The sequence below is a fragment of the Balaenoptera borealis genome (assembly GCF_965194805.1).
Source record: "Balaenoptera borealis genome assembly, chromosome: 1".
Classification (NCBI taxonomy): domain Eukaryota; kingdom Metazoa; phylum Chordata; class Mammalia; order Artiodactyla; family Balaenopteridae; genus Balaenoptera; species Balaenoptera borealis.
The window spans coordinates 167,967,462-167,986,902 of NC_138860.1; the positions used below are offsets into that span (position 1 = coordinate 167,967,462).

General features: G+C 53.9%; 1 protein-coding gene across 2 annotated transcripts in view; it reads left to right on the top strand.

Annotated features, from left to right (window-relative positions):
* TRIM62 (tripartite motif containing 62) overlaps window positions 1–19,441 on the top strand; it is a 36,357-nt gene that overhangs the window by 4,860 nt on the left and 12,056 nt on the right. For both annotated transcript variants that reach the window (XM_082352728.1, XM_082352729.1), the window contains exons 2-4: window positions 297–821; window positions 14,309–14,404; window positions 19,085–19,341. In XM_082352728.1, coding sequence (XP_082208854.1) covers window positions 414–821; window positions 14,309–14,404; window positions 19,085–19,341 — 761 coding nt within the window. In that variant the 5' untranslated portion in view covers window positions 297–413. The remainder of the gene's footprint in view (window positions 1–296; window positions 822–14,308; window positions 14,405–19,084; window positions 19,342–19,441) is intronic.

Sequence of the window (19,441 nt, forward strand, 5' to 3'; positions counted from 1 at the left end):
CTCCCCCTCCCCCCACCGCACCCATACCGGTATTACAGCCCCCCAAGGCCTCCGCCCCCCTCCTAGATCCCCTTCTCCCAGCACACATCCCTTCTGACTGCCCCTTTCCCTAGAAGCTTCTTGCTAGGAGCACCTTCCCTCAGACACCCACGGCTCCCTCCCTCCAGCACCCATCGCTCCGGGTCACCCACTGCCTCGAGACCACCCTCCTGGGCTCGCTTCCCGGGTAGTCTCTACCCCGCACCTCTTGCTCGCGTTACCCCACTCCCAGACAGCACCCATTCCTTCTCCTGTAGCTCCTGCTTCTCCGGGCCTGCTCCCCGCACCCATCCCTAGGTGCTGCCCCCGACAGCGTCGCGCTCTCCAGCCGGCCCCCTGCATCTCGGGGGACCCTCTCCGCCGTCCCCGGCGCCATGGCGTGCAGCCTCAAGGACGAGCTGCTCTGCTCTATCTGTCTGAGCATCTACCAGGACCCGGTGAGCCTGGGCTGCGAGCACTACTTCTGCCGCCGCTGCATCACCGAGCACTGGGTGAGGCAGGAGGCTCAGGGCGCCCGCGACTGCCCCGAGTGCCGGCGCACGTTTGCCGAGCCCGCGCTCGCGCCCAGCCTCAAGCTGGCCAACATCGTGGAGCGCTACAGCGCCTTCCCGCTGGACGCCATCCTCAACGCACGCCGTGCCGCGCGACCCTGCCAGGCACACGACAAGGTCAAGCTCTTCTGCCTCACGGACCGCGCGCTGCTCTGCTTTTTCTGCGATGAACCCGCGCTGCACGAGCAGCACCAGGTCACGGGCATCGATGACGCCTTCGAGGAGTTGCAGGTGAGCCGCTTGGCGGGCCTGGAGCGGGGGCGGGGTCGGCCCGGGGGCGGGGTCAGGGTTGGACCGCAGGCAGGGCCCAGTCAGAATTGCCATGGGGCGGGGCCGCCGGCAGGGTCAGGGCCCTATCAGAATTAGGACGGGGCGGGGCCGCGGCGAGGAGGCGGTGTTGAGGGTGGGGCCTTGGGCCGTGCTCACCAGGCGGGGTCTCAGAGAGACCTGAAGTGGGGGGTGGGTGGGTCCATGGCTGGGGAGAGATCACCAATGGAGTGGAACGGCAGGGACAGATGAGATCAGAGCTGAACCAGGTACCGCCTGGACAAGGTTAGGGACGGAGCCAAATCAGAGCTGGGCAAGGGCAGGGCCACTGTAAGGGGTCATGGGGCTGGACCTGGAGACAGGACCCACGTAAGAAGGGTTCAGGACTGAGTTGGAGACAAAGACACAGATGGGGAATGGGACAAAGTCGGGGCTAGACAGGAGGTGGGGCCGCCATCCGAGGATGAGTCTGGACTATACGGAGTAGCTGAGCTGCAGGCTTTGGGGCACGATGACCCGGGATTCAATCAGGTATGCATCAGGGCCTGGGGAGCAGTACCTGGGCTAGATCGCTCTGGGCAGGTCAGGGTTAAATCTAAGAGAGGGTCTAAATGAGTGTCAGCAAACTGCTGAGAGAGCAGGTTTGGGTGCCAGGGGCTAGGCCGAGGTGTATGAGGGGCTAAGGCTGGGATCAAGTTCAGATACTGTAAAGACCATTCTGGGTTTAAATCACGGTAGAGGCCAGGCTGAGAGTGAGGACAGGACTTAAAGACTCAAGATTTGGAGAATAAGGCCCCGAGGTGAGGTGATTCAAGAAAAGCGAGGGAGGTGGACCTCTAGAAGTCTCCAGGGACTTTTGGTGACCTCCTTAGCTCTGTCACCCGCATCAGGACCTTGAGGACTAAATGAAACAGTACATGCAGGGTAACCTGAACATAGTCAGCCTAGGTCTGTAACTGGTCTCCCTTAAGCCTTCCTGTCCTCACGGACTAACTCCTACTCAACTCTCAAAGCCCTGCTCAAATGCCCTCTCCATGTAAGCCTTCTCTAAGCTCCACTGGCCAAAACAATAGCATTAGAGCTGCATCTTCCCAATCTCTGTTAATAAGTATAATGTTTTAAAAAAAAATAGTGTTCCAAGATTAGCTATATTTAGGAAATATAGTATATTCTCTATACCCTCCTTGGAGGATTCTCAGTGTACATTTGCATATTAAAGGCTTGGAGAAATCTTGTAGCAAAGAAACCCATTTTGCTGTGTTTAATAAAATGATTCCCAAGGTTATTTGAGCCTGGAATCTTTTTCTCAAGCTAAACCATTTAAATCTAGCAGCCCATTTAAATCTAGCAGCTAAACCATTTAAATCTAGCAGCAGTGTGTTTGGCCTTGGGATACCAGGCTAGCACACAGTCCCCAAGAGAAGTCTCTTAGTCATCATATCTATGGCCCCAAAGCCTGCCACAAGGCCTGGCCCACAGTGAACATCAGTAAAGGCTGAATGAATGACTAGTCCTGACCTGAGCTGGCCCAGACTGTGGAGCCTTCGGAAGAAGAAGGTTTTTGACTCCTTAAGCAGGAGCTAAATAACTATTTTCCCTGTTGTAGGGGGTCACCTCCCCCCCTTATACATGAGTCTCTGTGAGCCAGCCTGCACCAGCTGATGCCCTGGCCCTAGGAGAAATGACTCCATGTTCACCTTACCCACTCCTTGTCCCTTTAATCCCCAACCACCACTGACTCCCTTCCAGTTTGGCTGTTTGAGGATGGAGAGCAAGAGTTGGGGGCTCTGGGAGCTTGCACAAGGTTGGCATTGACCGTCTACCCCCAGAGCCCCTTGTGCCAGGCACTGGTATACCCATCTCCCCGTCTATGAAATCACATAAACAGGGAGGAGGAGAGAAGCTTGGACAGGACTAGGTGCAGGTCGTGAGTTTGAAGGGACTCCATCTGAAACCATCTGCCCAACCTCTTCATTATGTAGATGTGGAGACTGAGGTCCAGAGAGGTGATGTGACTTACCCAAAGCCACACTGCCAGACAGTGAGAGCGCCGGCCAAGAAAGCTCAGCCTGACCCCGGCTGGATCCCGCCCCTGCTGCTCACCCCCTCCTCTCCCTGTCTGACTTGCAAGCTGGAGAGAACTCTGTGTTCCAAGGCTTGGTTCCCCTGTCTGCAAACCAGCAAATCCAAATTATTGTGTTGTGGTTTTTTTCAGTCCATTCCATGACCTGGGGCAGGCAGGAGAAATTGAACATATATTTTCCCCCAACGTTATTGAAACACTGTCATTCTTGGGTGAAAAGAAAAAGAGGACTGCCACTCACTTACCCTCTAGTGTACTGTCCTGGGGTCAGTCACACGTGGGTTCCAAACCTTCCTTTAGCACTGTCTGTGTAATCAACACATCTCTTCATGGAAGCCTTGATGCTCTCGCCTGTAAACCGGGGTCAGGATGATTCTTTCCTACCAGGATTTTCATGAGGCTGACCTGAGATGAACCTGCTACTGAGATGCCTGGCACTTGGTAGGGGCTGGATCAGCAAGTGCTCCCATTCTTTCTCCTTCTACCTCTGAGAACTCATGTGCCCAGCTGGGCAAATGCCCAGACCTGCCTCTCACCTGAGCAGGAGGCCTTGCTTTGGTGCCTCCTTTGGGCTTGGCAAGAAAGTAGCAGAGAAACATGCCTCCCCCTGGAGAAGTAAGCTCCTGGGTGAGGTTCAAGCCACTCCCCACCCTCACCACCCCACGCCCTCTCTTCATGGGGAAGTGGGGCTCATTAGCTAGTTATGCACTGGAAATGAGGCTGAGCCTGCCCATCACACCCCTTCCTCTCCCAGCAGCTGGTGGTTTGTCCCCAGGGCTCCTGGAGCCTGGGCTTGGACCCCTCTCCTGGAGAATAACAGACTCAGAGCCGGCAGGGCCTTGGAGATCGCCTGATGCAAACTTCGTTTGACAGATGGGGAAATGCCCCGGGGTTGGGGGGAAACTTTCCCAAGGCCTTGAGGCCAGAGGAGACTCCTGGCTCAGCCAGAGTCTCCTTACACCCCGCTGCTTAGCAGTTGGCCTGGAGCTTTTTTCATTTATTATAAATCCTGGAGGCAGCAGAGCAGAAAGGTTAAAGGCTCTGGCTTTGTATTCAGGCAGCTCAAACCTTGCACTCCTATTTTCTGGCTGTGTGACCTTTGGGAAGTTCCTTATCATCTCTGAGCCTCAGGTCCCTCGTTCACAGCATGGGAATAATGGGGTTGAATTAAGTAAGATGACATTTGCAAGAACTTGGTACAGAACTTGACACATAGTAAGCACTCGATAAATGACAGCTCTAGTATGTTACATCATACTTGGCACTAATGACATTTGGGGCCAGATAAGTCTTTGTTATGCAAGGCAATCCTATGCATCGTAGGATGTTTAGCTGCATCCCTGACCTCCACCCACTGGATGCCAGTAGCACCACCCACCCCAAGCTCTGACAACCAAGAATGTCTCCAGGCTTCATCAAATGTCCTCTACGGTCAAAATCACCCCTGGCTGAGAACCCAGGCCTACAGAAGTCCTACTCAGCTTTCCAGGCTCAGTGCAGATATCACCTCCTTCATGAAGCTTTCCCTGACCTGCCAGGCAGAATCGCTCTGTGCCCCAGATTCCAATACTGGGGTCAGATCCTGGCATCGTCACTGATAATCTGTGTGTCCTTGGTCAGATCACTTCACTTCTCTAAGCCTCCACCTGCTCGTCTAGAACATGGGGATAACCTGACCTTCCTGGGAAGGATGTTGTAGGGGTTAGGGAGGCTGTATCAAAAGTGCCTGATGCTGTGCCTGGCACACAGTAGCACACGACAATTTTTAAATATCTTGATTTTTTCTGATTATAAAATGAACATAATAAACAGAGCTATATAATGTAAAAGTTAAAATCCCCCATAATTTTACCCGTTGGAAAAACATGGTCTTTTTCTTAATGATTTGCTTTATAGTTCTACAGAATTATTGTTGTGTAAACGGCATGTGAGCATGTTTTGTGTGTGTGTGTGTGTGTGCACGTACCTTTCCTTTTTTTTCACTGCTGAGCACTGGACCATAGAGCAAAGGGGATGGAAGGAGCCCCATCTCAGAAGGGTTTGGGGGCTTCTCGGCCAATACTTACTGAGCCCTAGCCCACTGCCTGGGACTATACTAAGCGCTTTTCTGGTATTGCCTCATTTAATCTTCATAACACCCTGTCGAGTGGGTACTGTAAACTATTCCTTTTACAGATAAGAAAACAGAGACTCAGAGGAATTCAGTGACTTGTTTGGTCACCCAGCTGGTAAATGGCAGGGACAGGATTTGAAGCTTAGCTAACTGGCCACACATGGCCTCCGAGCTGCCTCTGAGGGCTGGGTAGTTGTCTCCCCCACACCCTGCCTGTCTTTGTATTTTAAGTGTACTCAGCACAGGGTCAGGCTAAGGACACAGTCTGCCCGTGCCAGCTGATGCACCGAGGGCAGGTGCTGGATGTCATCTTGCTCAGGCATGCCATCCGGCTCTCTGGCCATCTCAGCTTCCTAACCTCCAGAGGAGGGATTGGATGCAGTCCCAGCCACCCCCTCCAGGTCTCATGTGACCACTGGAGCCCTTCCCAAGGCCTCCTTCATGCCAAGGGAGACAGCAGTGGATCAGCCTGGGATGGGAGCCCTGAGGAGTTGGGCATGAGGCTCCAGAGATGTCGAGGCAGCCACACGGGGAAAGAACAGAGCTGGAGGACCGGATTCAAATCCTGGCGCTGGCTTCTTCCAGCTGAGTGGAAGGTGCTGCCTTCTCTGCACCCTTTCCCAACCTGGGAAGTGGAAATAAGAACAAAACCGTCCACTTAATGTATAAAGAGGGAGAGAGAATTGCTGCCTATCCAGAGACAACTGATGCGAAGGCGCTTTATTTTGTACTGTGGACAGGGAGGCAGCCAGGTTATCTGCGTCCTGGGGAAGTGGCCTCTGACGTTACTTTTCCCGAGAGAGGGCAGGATTTGTGTGCAAAGAGCAGCCTCCATGGGGGCGAGGCTGGCAGTGAGTCAGACCCCGGGCTGCTGTTAGCATCTCTACTTCCCTCTTCACAGGTGTGTCAGTCAGCAGCCAGCAAAGCCTGTTCATCCAGGACACCTTGGCTAAGCACAGGCCACGGTGTCAAAACTCAGAATTGAAGTTGGGGCCCCAGGATGTTTATCTTCTAGAGAGAAAAGGATCTGGTAGGAAGTGACAACAGAAACAGTAACAACCCTATGTAAAAAAACACTAGTCAGAGGGTATTGGACACTTGTTATGTGCCAGGTGCTGTTACGGGCATTGAATCCTCACAGCGGCCGTTTTTCCTTTCCCTACTCCCCCAGTGGGACTAGGATCAGCCCCATTTCACAGAAGAAGACGTTGAGGCTCAGAGGCTCAGTAACTTGCCGAAGATCACACTGCAAGCAGGAGGCAGAGCTGGGATTCAGACTCAGGTCTGTCTGGCTCAGAACTCAACCTCACCAAAACGCTAACTGCCTCAGGGAGCATCCAAGTGGGGAGGGACCTCAGAAACCATCCACTTCCATCCTCTCCCCACTTTACAGATGGGGAAACTGACTTGCCCGTGGTTGGTCCAGAGCCCAGCTCCCTGGAATCTCAGTCCAGTGCTATTTTCACAGCATCATTTACCTTCCAGACCTTGAATTCTGCTTGAACACTGGGGCAGGTGTGGAGGATTTGGAGATGGTTCTATCTTGGATTCAGGGATTCATTCAATAATTTCTTCAGTTGACACTCCTGCTATAGCTAACTGAGGGCCAGGTCCTGGGCCCAGGAGAGAGCAGGACAAGCTTGGCCCTGCAGTGGTTCTTGGGTGATAGGCCCAGAAGCTGCAAGGTCATGTCCTAGGCTCCTCTGGCCATAACTGAGGGTTGCCCAGGTCCCCCTGGAGCTGACAACTGAGCTGAATCCTGAGAGCAGAGAAAGGAGACGTTACAGACAGAGGGAATAGCTACATCCACAGCCCCACTGCCTGGGTGCAGAGAGTGCCAGGGGCAGGCGCCCTTTCTCGTTTAATCCTCACAGCAGCCCTAGGAGATGGGTCTCATTGCCCCCTTTTATACATAAGGAAACTGAGGCTCAGAAACTGTGCCTAAGACCACACAACCAATAAGTGTCGCTGAAGCTAGAATTCAGACTCAGATGATCTGAGTCAGACAGGGGCAAGCATGGAGGTGAGCCAGTGGTTCGTTGTAGCTGCAGGGGAAGGGGTGGGAAAGTGAGGCTTGACCAGCTCATAAAGGGCCTTGAATGTGCCACCCCTACCCAAGGAGCTTGGACTTGATCCTGGAGATTCAGGGGAGCCGGGAACAGGTTGGAGCAGGCGAGGCTGGCCGGGTCGGTGTGCATTAAGGGGCAGCGTGCAGGTGGGACGGGTGGGGGGCAGCCTGGAGGAAGGGGAGCAGCCATGAGGTGCTGCCTGCCAGAGACCGCGAGGCTCAGAGGTGTGTGGACAGGGTTGGGGCTCAGAGGCAGAGAAGATGTGCGAGAGTTCAGGTCTGTCGGGAGGGGCAGGAGCGTCGGAGGGCTGTGAGTAGAAGAGAGAAAAGGGGGGAAAGGAGAAAAGAGGCAAGTTCAGTTTGCCATGTGAAGATCTGGTGTATCCTTGGGTCAGAGAGGGGAAGAGAAGGCAGTAACTGGGCACGGAGAAGGGGAGCGGGCCTTGAGCACCTACTGTGTGCCGCGTCATGCTGGGCCCTTCAAGGGTGTCATCTCATTTAATCCTCATCACATCCCCGCAAGTGGCTCCGGTCCTCATTTTACAGATAAGGCTCTGAGAGGGGAACACTGAGAGGGGAACACTGAGAGGGGAAGAAATGATCTACCCAAGGGCACACAGGCAGGATTCAAACCCAGATTCTTCTCACACCCAAGTTCATGCTATTTCCACTGGGCAGCACTGCTTGGTGACCGGGGGTCAGGGGGAGGGGGTGTCGGTCCCTGAAGCCAGGGGAGATGGCTTCCGGCAACAGCTTTTTCCTCTGGGCTGGGAGAGGGATGGCCTCGTAGGAGGGGAGGTCTGGCCTTCGGGGCATGTGAGCCCTGGCTCTCTGTTCTCCCCGTCAGTGGCTGCCTGAGTCCTGGCCTGTCCATGCCTGTGGGAGCCCCAGAGCCTCTCAGCTGACATATTTGCATAATTGTGTGCTTAGGTCTGCACCAGCCCTGACTCTGCCCTCTCTCCAGAGGGAGGGGTACAGAGCTATGGCTCTGCCCTCAGAAGGGCGCTCCTCCCATCCCTGATTCCTGCCCTGCCCCAGAGTTGATGGGGCCTGATGAGTCCGGCTTCCCCAGGCTGACTTCCAAGGCATCCTCCACCCCACCCACAGTGTCCTCACCCCTGCTAGCCCCACTGGCCTTTCCAGCTTGTGACTCCACCCACATACCTGGCTCCCACCATCCCCAACTGCCCCCCACTTCCTGCACGCGCCAGGTGTGCCCCTGTTCTCTCCACCTGGAATGCTCTGGCCCCGCCCTGGAGACTTGAAGGGACCCTGCCCATCCATCCATCCATCCATCCATCTTCCCTGATCCTCCTGTCAGAAATAAACTCTCTCCAAGAAACTCCCACAGTTCTGAGTCCCTATTGCACATACAATTTTTTTTTTTTTTTTTGGCTGCGTTGAGTCTTCGTTGCTGCCCGCGGGGTTTCTCTAGTTGTGGCGAGCGGGGGCTACTCTTCATTGAGGTGCAGGGACTTCTCACTGCAGTGGCTTCCCTTGTTGCGGAGCTTGTTGGGCGCCTAAGGCTCTAGACGCGCGGACTTCAGTAGTTGTGGCGCGCAGGCGGGCTTAGTGGCTCCGCGGCATGTGGGATCTTCCCAGACCAGGGCTCGAACTCGTGTCCCCTGCACTGGCAGGCGGATCCTTAACCACTGCGCCACAAGGGAAGCCCTCACATACAATTATAATTATGGTGACGATAATGACAATGACTACGAGTGACTGAGCGTTTCCTGTGCCTCACTTCAGGTCAGGTATTAAGTCACCTAATCCTCACAGCAACCACAGAGCCGGCCCTGTCATTAGCTGCACTTCGCAGGTTTGGAAGCTGAGGTGGGAGGGATGGTGTCACACACACAGCCGGCTTCCTGGTGTCCCCTCCGCGTTGTCCTGCTCTCCCTTACAGTCTACCTATCTGCATTTCTGCCTCCTCTGGAAACTGCAGACTCGGAGCAGCTGGCACACCGCCTGACCGTGGGTGCCCGGACGTGATGGCTGTATTGAACTGAGCGGGAGGCAGAGAGGCCGAGCGGTTTCCAGCATGGATTTTGGAGTCACTCAGATCCGCACTTCTGACTCTTATGAGCTGGGTGACCTTAGGCAACCTGCCTGACCTCTCTGAGCCTCCATTTCCCTCTCTGTGAGACTGAAGTGATAAAGGCACTAACCTCATGAGGCTGTTGTGAGAATTAAGTGACATGATGCCTGTGAAATTCAAACCCAAACCATGCCACCTCCAGACATGGTTCTGAGCCTCTGGCATGGCCAGCGTCCTTCCTCACAGTTAGCTCTATTGCTTAGGAGTTTATCAACAGCTTCCTGTTTCCTGTCTGATCTTTGCTGGGAGGAAATTTTCCAGTTGGTTCTCTGTAAAGCTGTGTGGCCATGGGCCACTCAGTCACTTTTCTTGGACCTGACTTTCTTGTTCAAGAAATCCAGATGGTTGGAGCAGATGGTTCCTGGGGCTCCTTCCTGCTCTGGCCATCTGAGGAGGAAAGAAGGGGCCTGGACATAGTGAATGGTGGGGACGTGGAGAAGTGACCCAGGAGCCTCACGTGGGACATGGCGACCTCTCTGTCTCCCGAGCAGCCAGTGTGGCCAGGCTCTCCACTGTGGTTAAACACTTCTTACTGTTATCTCATTTCACCCTCCCAACCCTAGGAGGTATTGTTATCCCCATTTCACAGACGAGGGACTGGGGCACAGAGAGGTTAGGGTACCTGCCCAACGTCACACAGCTAGTGGGTGGCAAAACCAGTCTCCTAACCCAGGGAATCAGGTCTGGTCCCAGGCCTGGAAGGAGGGAAGGCAGAGGAAGTGACAAAGCACAGGCTGCCTCCTAGTCTTGCTCTGTGGGTTCTAGGTTTTGTTTTTCCTAAGTTAGCTGTTCCCTCAGGCTCAGTAGCCCACCTGAGGAGAGCTGCCTCCCTGGGGTCTCCTCCTACCCTTTTGGAGGTGAGCTCTGACCCAGCCCAGCCTCCTCTGTGGGCAGATTCATTCCGCAAACTCTGTGCCTGGCCCTGTCCTAGGTACTGATAGTGTGAAAATCTATCTGACACAGTCCCTGGCCTAAGAGCCCATACCTCATGGAGAAGACTGACAGGTCACCTTGCTGTTAAAATGCAGTGTGTGCCAGATAGTGTGAGGGAAGGCTCTGTACACAGAGGATTGTCTGAAGACAGAATGGAGTTTGGGGTATGGCTTCTCAGTGGAGGTGATGTCTGATCTAGATCTTACGAGATGAGCATGAGCCTAACAAGTGGAGAAAACCATGTGGGTGAGCATTCCAGACAGAGGGAACAGCATGTGCAAAGACCTGGCAGAGAGCATGGCAAGTTGTTCAGTGCATCTAGAGCAGCGCTGTCCAGTAGAACTTTCTGGGATAATGGAAGTGTTCTGCATCTGTGCTGATACCGTAGCCACTGGTCACTTGTAGCTATTGAGCACTTGAAATGTGCACCCTGGTGCAACCGAGGAACTGAATTTCAATGGTATTTCATTTAAATTCATTTAAATTTAAATAGCCACATGTGACTAGTGGCTACTGTATTGAACAGTACAGGTCTGGATGAAAAGAAAAGGCTGGAGAAGAAATTTGGGGCCAGTAGTGAAGGGCCTTGAATGCCACACTCAGGCTTCATGCCCTTCTTCCCAGACAATGTAGAAACCCTGCAGAGTGGCTCAGGGAGGAGAGGCAGGGACACATCTGTCCTGTCAAACGATTACCCCAGCTGCTTTGTGGGGCAGGGAGGAGCCTGGGGCCACAGTCCAGAAAAGAAGTGATGAAAACTGAACCGGGGTGGTGGGTATAGAGAGGAGAGAACAAATTCCAGGGCAAGCTTGATGACTGATTGGATTGGGGGCATGGGCCATGTCAAGGGTGACCCCCAGATTTCTGGCTTGGATGGCAGCGGGGGTGAGGGTGCCCTTCACTGCGATGGGGAACGTGGAGGAGGGGCAGTTTTGGGGTCCCGTACCACTATTCCAGCGTCCACTGTTATGTGAGTGTCTATGTCCCTGTCTCCCCCAGCCAATCTGCACACCTCCTGAGGCATCATGGGTTGGGACTCGTACCCCATCCCTCTCCCTGTCGCTGACACAGCAGCATGTGGGGCCCAAGGAGGCCTCATTCAGCACATGTTTGTGGAATGGACGAATGAGTGTTCCATTACTCCCGGGATCCCGTTGTTCCCTGGCCCTGAAAGCAGGGAGGAATTTGACCGTGTCCCTGGGGTGCCCTGAGTGATGTGAGGAACATGGCCTCCAGGGCAGTTTTCTCAGAGAATCTGAAGAGCTGCCTGGGTGGCTGGGTCTATGAGGACCACCAAGGGGAAGGGTTGTAGCATTTGGTTCATCTCCTCAAAATCTGTGTCTCGAGCAGACTATGTCCCAAGCTGCACAGACCTCAGGCCGTCAGAGAGGAGTAGTCATTCTGTACTCTTAGGTGAACACGATCCGTCTGTTCCAGTGGCTCTGATGCACGTGAATCTATTAGGAATGACTTCCAGCTGTTAGTAATAGAGAGCTGCCCAGAGTAGCTGAAATTAGATAGGGATGTATTTCTCTCCCACGTAAAACAGGTCTATAGGACGGGACCACAGTCAGTGGTGTGCCAGAGCCAGCTTGTCCCAGTTCCTCAGAACTAGTTGTGCAAATCTCTTCCCAGCTCTGCATCCGGTGACCTCACATGGAGAGTTTCAAATTGGCTGTGAGGGGAGCCTTTACACCAAGGAAATTGGCCAACAGTATAAATCGGGGCTGTTTTTCTTTTTTCCAGAGGGCAAGCTTCCTAGCACATCACTGAGTGCAGTGATGGTGTGGCTACCCCATCAGGGACCCAGACTGCATCTTCCTTCTATTTCTCTGGTTTCAGCCTGTCACACCCATCTTTCTGGTTGCCTTACAGCCTGAGATGGCTACCAGAGTTCCAGTCATTATGTCTGTGTAAGCTCTCTACTCCCACAAAACCAGCTATTCCAATTTTTCTATCTAACTCGTATTTTCAAGGCTGGCTCCTCTTCATCCTTCAGCTGTCATCTCAGGTGTGACCTCCACGGAGAAGCCTTCCCTGACACGCTACCTAAATTCGCCACCCATCCCATTCGGCTTTCTTTTCTCTAGAGCATAGACCATAACGGGTAGCTCTCTGATTCTTTTATTATTTTCCTTGTTATTATCTGTCTTCCCCAGTAGACTGGAAGATCCCTATTAGTAGGGACTGCATCTGTCTGGTTCTCTGCTGTGTCCCGAGTGCCTCAACAGTGCCTGGTACATCATAATTGCTCAATAAATACTTGAGTGAATAAGGGATAGTAAGCACAGATCATTTTGTTTTCTACATGCTTCCCTTAGTGTGTCATCATGACCATTTTCTCATGTTGCTATTTAGTCTGTAAAATTAGTTGGACTAGATGTTTTCTGAGCGCCCTCCCTGCTCTGACGAGATGAGTGGGCAGGAGGTGAGTGTGAACAGGGAAGTCAACTCCCTGGCATCTATCACAGCACAGGCTGACTAGGGAGCCCGGGCCCTGCTCAGAGGCTGTTTCCATGGAAATTCACTCCCAAAGCAAACTTCCTTGAGCCCCGTCTCAGTGCCAGGCCATTGATGGGTACAGGGGATATAGAGAGAAAACGGTAGGGAGGGCCTGCCCTGCATGGGGATGGATAACGGACAGCCAGAAGAACAACGAGCTGTGATGCAATGGGCTACAAGTCCAGAAGTACTGGGGGCCACCGGCCTCCATACCCCATTCATTCATTTGGCAAATACTTATTGAGGCCCTACTGTGTGCTGGACACTATTCTAAGCATTGGGGATGGAAGAGTGGACAAGCCAGACAAGATTCTTGCCCTCATAAAACTCACATGCCAATGAGGAGATGAACAGTAAACACAATGTCAAATAAATAAGCAAGATCATGGACAGCAGGAGGTGCTATGGAGACCACTAAACAGGAGGGTGGAAGGGCTGCTGCTGCGCGTGGGCTGGTCAGGCAAGACCTCTCCGAGGAGGCAGCATCTGAGTTGATACGTTAATGCTACAAAGGAATCACAGGGAGAAAATCTGAGAGTGAAGTGCACCAGGCAGAGGAAGCAGCAAGTGCAAAGTCATAAGGCTGAAACGAGCCCAGCGCGAGGCACAGGAAGAAGACCGCTTTGGCTGGATGGGAATGATGGGGGAAGGATGGTGGAGACAGAGGTGGGACTAGGGACAGGGGACTGAGGCACTTGCTTCAGGTGCAAAATTGAAGCAGGCGCCCAAAAACTCAGGAATCAAGATAATATTTAATACAATTTTTAAAAATCAAAATTAATGCCAAAACCCCCATGATGAACAAAATATCAATTTTTAAATAAAGACAAGATGACTAGCAGTGTCATGCTGAGCCGTATAGGAAACAGATGCAAAGGAAAAACGAGTAATACCGATCCTGTCCTTATTTAAAAACTTGACCTGTTGTCTATCATGGATTTTTGTTGTTGTTCATCATGGGTGTCATCACTATAGAAAATATGTCACCTGGTGTCACGATCATGTCATCACTATAGAAAACATGTCACCTGGTGTCACGATCATGGTTTCCAGAACCAGACTTCCTGAGTTCCATTTCTGGCACTACCCCTGCATGCTTAGCTGTATGCCTCGGGGCCAGTTTCTTGACCTCTCTGTACCAGTTTCTCCATCGGAAAAGGAGGCTGATAATAGTGCCTACGTCAGGGTTATTGAGAGGATTAAATGACAAGCCAAGGTCTAAGAACAGTGCCTAGCCCACCGGAAGCGCTCAGCAGATGTTGGCAGTCAGTCGTAGCCCTGGACAGCAGTACAGGCTTGGTTCCTGCCAGAGGATTCTAAGCAAGGAGTCTTGGCCAGCAAATCAGGGTGGGTCAGAAAGTATGTGGAGGTAGACTGGAAACAGGGAGACCAGAAGCCCCTAGGATGGCCAGAGAGGAGGCTGTTGCAAAACTCCAGATGGAAGATGGGAACAGACTCTGGAGATACTTAGGAGACAGACTGCGGAACGTGGTGGTTGTTAAACTGTGAAGGGAGGCGGGTGCTGGGGCAGGAGACGGACGGGGCCAGTATAGCTTCCAGCGCCCGCAGTGGACGGGCCTGGGCTCTGCATCACCACGGAATACCCGGGCCGGCTCTGGCCCGCGCCCCCATCCCGATCTTGTCTGTGTTCCAGAGGGAGCTGAAGGAGCAGCTTCAGGCCCTTCAGGACAGTGAGCGGGAGCACACGGAGGCGCTGCAGCTGCTCAAGCGACAGCTGGCGGAGACCAAGGTGAGCCCGCCCTGGACGTGGGGGCGGGGCTGGCTGTGGTGGGGGCGGGGCTTCTTGGGGGCAGAGCCAGTTGGGAAGTTGAGGGGCGTGGCTTTGGGCCTGTTATGGGGGCGGGGCTTCGAGGGTCCAAACTCCAGGTGTTAGGCCGGGGCATGGGGGTGGGGCTGAGGCTGGGGCTTCCCTGAAGGTAAATGGGGCGGGGACCCACTCCAAGATGACTGAGGGCAAGTGGGATCCTTTCTCCCTTCCTGCTTTGGGTGAAAGTTGAGGTGGGACCAGGGACCCTTTGGAAAACCCTGGCGTCCTGCGGGGCTGGAAGAATGTACCTAGTCTCTTTTTTTTTTTTTTTCTCCCGTTGCTAAACACACCCATTGCCCAAGGAGCCAATCCTGAGAATGTTCCTTCGAAGCCCTCCTGATGATCTGTGGCTCAGCCCTGGTATCAGCTCCCCTCTTCAACTCTGACTGTGGAGATATAGACTCTGAAAAGTAGCGTCAAACCCTGCAGGCTCTGGCCACAGTGGTTTGAAAAGAAAAGCCTTTTTTCTTGACCTGAGAGGAAGGCCCTGGGTTCTGATCCAGCCACTACCGTGCTGTGTGACTTTGGGTAAACTGCATACTTATCTGGGCCCCTAGTCTAACCATCTGTGCTGTAGGGACTCTGCCAGGCTCCTTCCAGGCGTGATGTTCTGGATCCTAGCACACTTCCAAGGGGCTCCCTCCAAGTCCCCCACAGATACCTCTAACTGGGCAAGGCTTGCCCTGATTTCTGCTGCCCTTCTGGAACCAAGCAATGGGGACCCAGGCCTGGCTGCTAAGCTCTTGGGTGATTTCAGTGTGGCTCCACTCCATTTGCAGGGGTGCCACTGCCAGCAGCAGCTGGAGCAGAGCCTTAGGAATGCTCTGGGCCTCCAGAGGTCCCCCTGGGGCCTGGAGAGGCCATTGGAGATCCAGACCTGTGCCCCAGCTTGGCCACCAACCCACTGTGGGGTCTTAGGGAGGTCATGACGAACATTTCTTCAGAGAACATTCTGGAGTGCCTCCGGGCCGGACCCTCAGTGGGCAACAGATGGGAAGAGGTCACAGGACTCTGGCCTCTTTGCTTCTCACAGCCTCATTTTCCCCACCTGCCCGGTGATCCCACACCTCTCAGGTGAAGAGAAGCAAATGGAAACCTCTGTCTGGATGAGAGGGGAATATTGTGGTCTGTTTCTTCTCCCCAGCATTCTGTTCTTCTCTCCACTCCCCACCCGCATTGTTTTTCTCCACTGACCTTTCCCTCCCCTGCCTTCCTGTCCATCTGTCTACCTCTGGGGTGTCCTCTGGGGCCACCTTCCCCTCCAGTTCCCCCAGCCCTGCTTCCTGTCTGGACTGGGATGTTTATACAAGAAATGCCTATGGATGCTTTGGAGGTCATATTTCACCTGGTGCCTGACTCGGCTTTCCTGTGGCGCCTGCCCCTCCAGTGGCCCGGCCTGAGGGCCCGTCTGATCTCCCTCCCCCAGCCCAATGTTTTCCTTGGTCGGCCCTGACCGAGTGACGCATTCTTGGCAGGGTGTTGTTCTGAAATGGCCCCAGCTCTTCCAAGCCCCAGTGTGTTCCCAGGGATGTGGTGGGTCAGGGTGGGAGCTGCTCTCCCAGTCGTGACTGAAGGGATTGGGAGTGGGGCGGGGCTGGCTCTGCCCTAGAAAAAACTAGAGTAAATGGGACACACCAGTTTAGCTGAACCTTTCTCTGTGCTGGGAACTGTGTTCCCCATTCATTGTCTCGCCGAACCGCACAGAATGTCACCTCCATGACTGCAGGATTCCCCAGAACCTACACGGTGTCTAGCACACAGTAAATAGTTGTGGAACAAATGAGTGGGGGAAAAAGATACACCTTTTAAGGTAGGAATAGTTGTTGTCTCCATTTTACTGGCAAGGAAACTGAGGCACAGAGAGGTTGAGGGACAGGCCTAAGGCCCCACAGCTAATAAGTAGCTAATTGAGACCTTACTGTCCAGTTCTGTCTGAGCCTAGTGCATATTCCAGCCTCATGCTGGAATGTCCTCAGCGAGATCTCTGGCTTTGTGGGCTGCAAGCCGGGTAGGCCTGGAGAACCCATCAGTGACATATTTCGGGCTCCTGGGGTGGCTGATGTTCCGCTTCTGAGCTGCCCTCTCCCAGCCTCTTTCTTTCCTCTTGTCCTGGGGACACTGGGCCCCTACGTGAGAGAGAAGGTGGAGTCTGCACCCACCTCTACAGAGCAATCTTGGGCACGACCCCTCCCTCCTTTACCTCTCAAGCAGGTCCTGACCATCAGCCTTGTGCCAGGCTCTGGGATGCAGGGCTAAGGAAGATGTCATTCCTACCAGGAGGGGTTCATCCACTAACTGGGAAGCCACATAAAATGTGGGGCAGTATATTCAGAATATTTACAAAATGCTCTGGGAACATTTAACTATTTAACTGCCTGGAAAAGTTAAGGAAGGTATCACAGAGAAGGTGGCTTTTGATCTGGGTCTTGCAGGATGAGTAGGAGTTTGTCAGTTGAATAAAGCATTTGCTGGGGGAGGGGTCCACTCTAGGCAGCTGGAATTACGATGCAGCAGCACTAGAGAGGTAAGCTGGGATCAGATTAAGGACTTTGAATTCCAGGCTAAGAAATTTAGCACTGTACTAGTCATCAAGGAGCCAAGAAGGGTTCCTAAAGACGAGATTGGCTATGACCCAGTTTGCACGTTAGAAGGATCACTCTGGCGGCAAGTTTGTTGGCAAAGATGTGGAGTTGACACGTGGAACCAGTGAGTTGGTGGGACCCAGGGGCATGCGTGGAGGAGGCAGGTGGAGAGATGAATGTGGCACTCAGGAGACATGTAAGACCTTCAAAATGGACTTGGAAGCCATCCTCAAAGCAGTGGGAGTTGCGGGGTGTGACCAAAAGGAGCCAGCCTGGACAAGTCCTCGGGAACAGGGGTGGCAGGGAGGGAGCAGCCACAGAGGTGGGAGGCAAACCAGAATTTTCTATCAGTAGAGGGTGGCCCTTGGGCCAAACGCTGCTGCAGGTTGGCCGAAGAGGAGCCGGAAGGGGTGGCCATGAGATCTGGGGCTCTTTGGAGGGCAGTGGTGGACGGTGCAGGGAGGGCAGGCCCCAGCTTCCCCACCGTGACCTGCCGCTGCCGGAGCCTTGGCCCTGCCTGGGTGAGGGGGCTCTGGGAGGCCACAGGCAGCCTGGCTCTTCATCCCCAGCCTCTCCGCCACCCCCTTTGTCTGCCCTGCGTGCTGGGTGGGCATGCGCAGGGAGGCTGGCCCACTGCCAGCAGCTCTTCCTGCCGCAGGCAGCCAGCAGCCGCGACGACTGGGAGGGAACAGGCCCTAATTGAGCCTTTGTGGAGCCTCCCACAGAGCCCTGGGCACTGATCACAGCAGGGTCTCTGACTCCGTGAACTCCCAGCCAGAATCCCGCAAAGTCAAATTGCAGAGGCAGGCCCCACACGCTGCTGCTGCAGCTGAGCAAGCCGCACTTGTGTACCCTGTGTCATCCTGCCTTGTGCTGTCCCCTCGGCCCGCTGCCCACACCCCCCAGCTGACATCCTGCCCATCCTTCCGGCCTCAGCTCAGAAGTCATCTCTCCATGAAGACTTCTAGGTTGTGGCTGTTCCAGTGTTTTAATAACCAGGCTCTGGGTCTGCACCTCAAACAATACCATGCACTTTGTGAATGTTCCCTCACTTACCATAGACCTGCAGTGTCATTGTATACCCTTTTCCCAGATAAGAAAACTAAGGTTCAGAGATATCAGGCAACTAAGGTTGCCACAGCTGGAGACCCAGAGCCATTGGGCACCAAAGCTGTGCCCTTTACCACTCAACCCCTCCTGGGCCTGGCAGTGCCCTTGGGGGCAGAGAGAACCACGAAAGTCCATGCTTGTCTCCTGTGATGATGGCTTTAACCCCTCAGCTCTTGTTCCCTGGCCAGAGGGTCTCAGGGTGGCAGGACAGGGTTAGTGACCACCAAGCTTTGCCCAGCACGTTGCCAAGTATAAAGCTCTTTAACGTCTGTGATCTCGTCATCTTTGCTTGGGCCCCATGAGTGATTTTTTTAAAAATAGAAATTTAAGGGAATTCCCTGGCGGTCCAGCGGTTAGGACTCGGCGCTTTCACTGCCATGGGCCCAAGTTCGATCCCTGGTTGGGGAACTAAGATCCCACAAGCCATGTGGTGCAGCCAAATAAATAAATAAATAAAATTTTCACTGTCTCCCAGACTGAACTCAGCATCCTCTCCCTGCCCCCCACGTCTCCTGCCAGCTTCCCCATCCCTCCCACCCCCAAGCCAGAAATCTAGACGTCATCCTTACACCTGTCTCTCCTGTACCCCTACAGCCAGCCAGTTGGTCACCAGGGTCAAAGAGGCTCTCCTACAAATGTCTTTCAAGCCATGTCCATCTGCTGCTCCCCTAGTTCAAGCCTCATTGTCTCACCTGGACCATTTCATTAGTTTCCTAATGGAGAACAATTATCTGCTGTCCCTGCTATGCCAGTTCTCTCCTGCCACCATGCTTTTGCATGCGCCATCCCCTCACCGGCATGCCTTTCCCACCCTTTCCTCTGTGCGTGCCAAGACGCTCGGTTTCCTCCTCTCACCCAGAGATCACCCCATCCACTCTCCCTGACTGACCCCTGATGACTGTCTCCACAGTCTTCCACCAAAAGCCTGCGGACCACCATTGGGGAGGTCTTTGAGCGGCTGCACCGGCTGCTGCGGGAACGGCAGAAGGCCATGCTGGAGGAGCTAGAGGCAGACACGGCCCGCACACTGACTGACATTGAGCAGAAAGTCCAGCGCTATAGCCAGCAGCTGCGCAAGGTGCAGGAGGGGGCCCAGATCCTGCAGGAGCGGCTGGCTGAAACTGACCGGCACACCTTCCTGGCCGGAGTGGCTTCGCTGTCTGAGCGGTAAGTACCTGCCTGCTGTGGGTCTTCTCCAGGGGGTATCCCCTCCCTGGCCCTTGTGGGATGGTGGGATTGGAGGCAGATCGGGTGGTTAGCAGAGAAT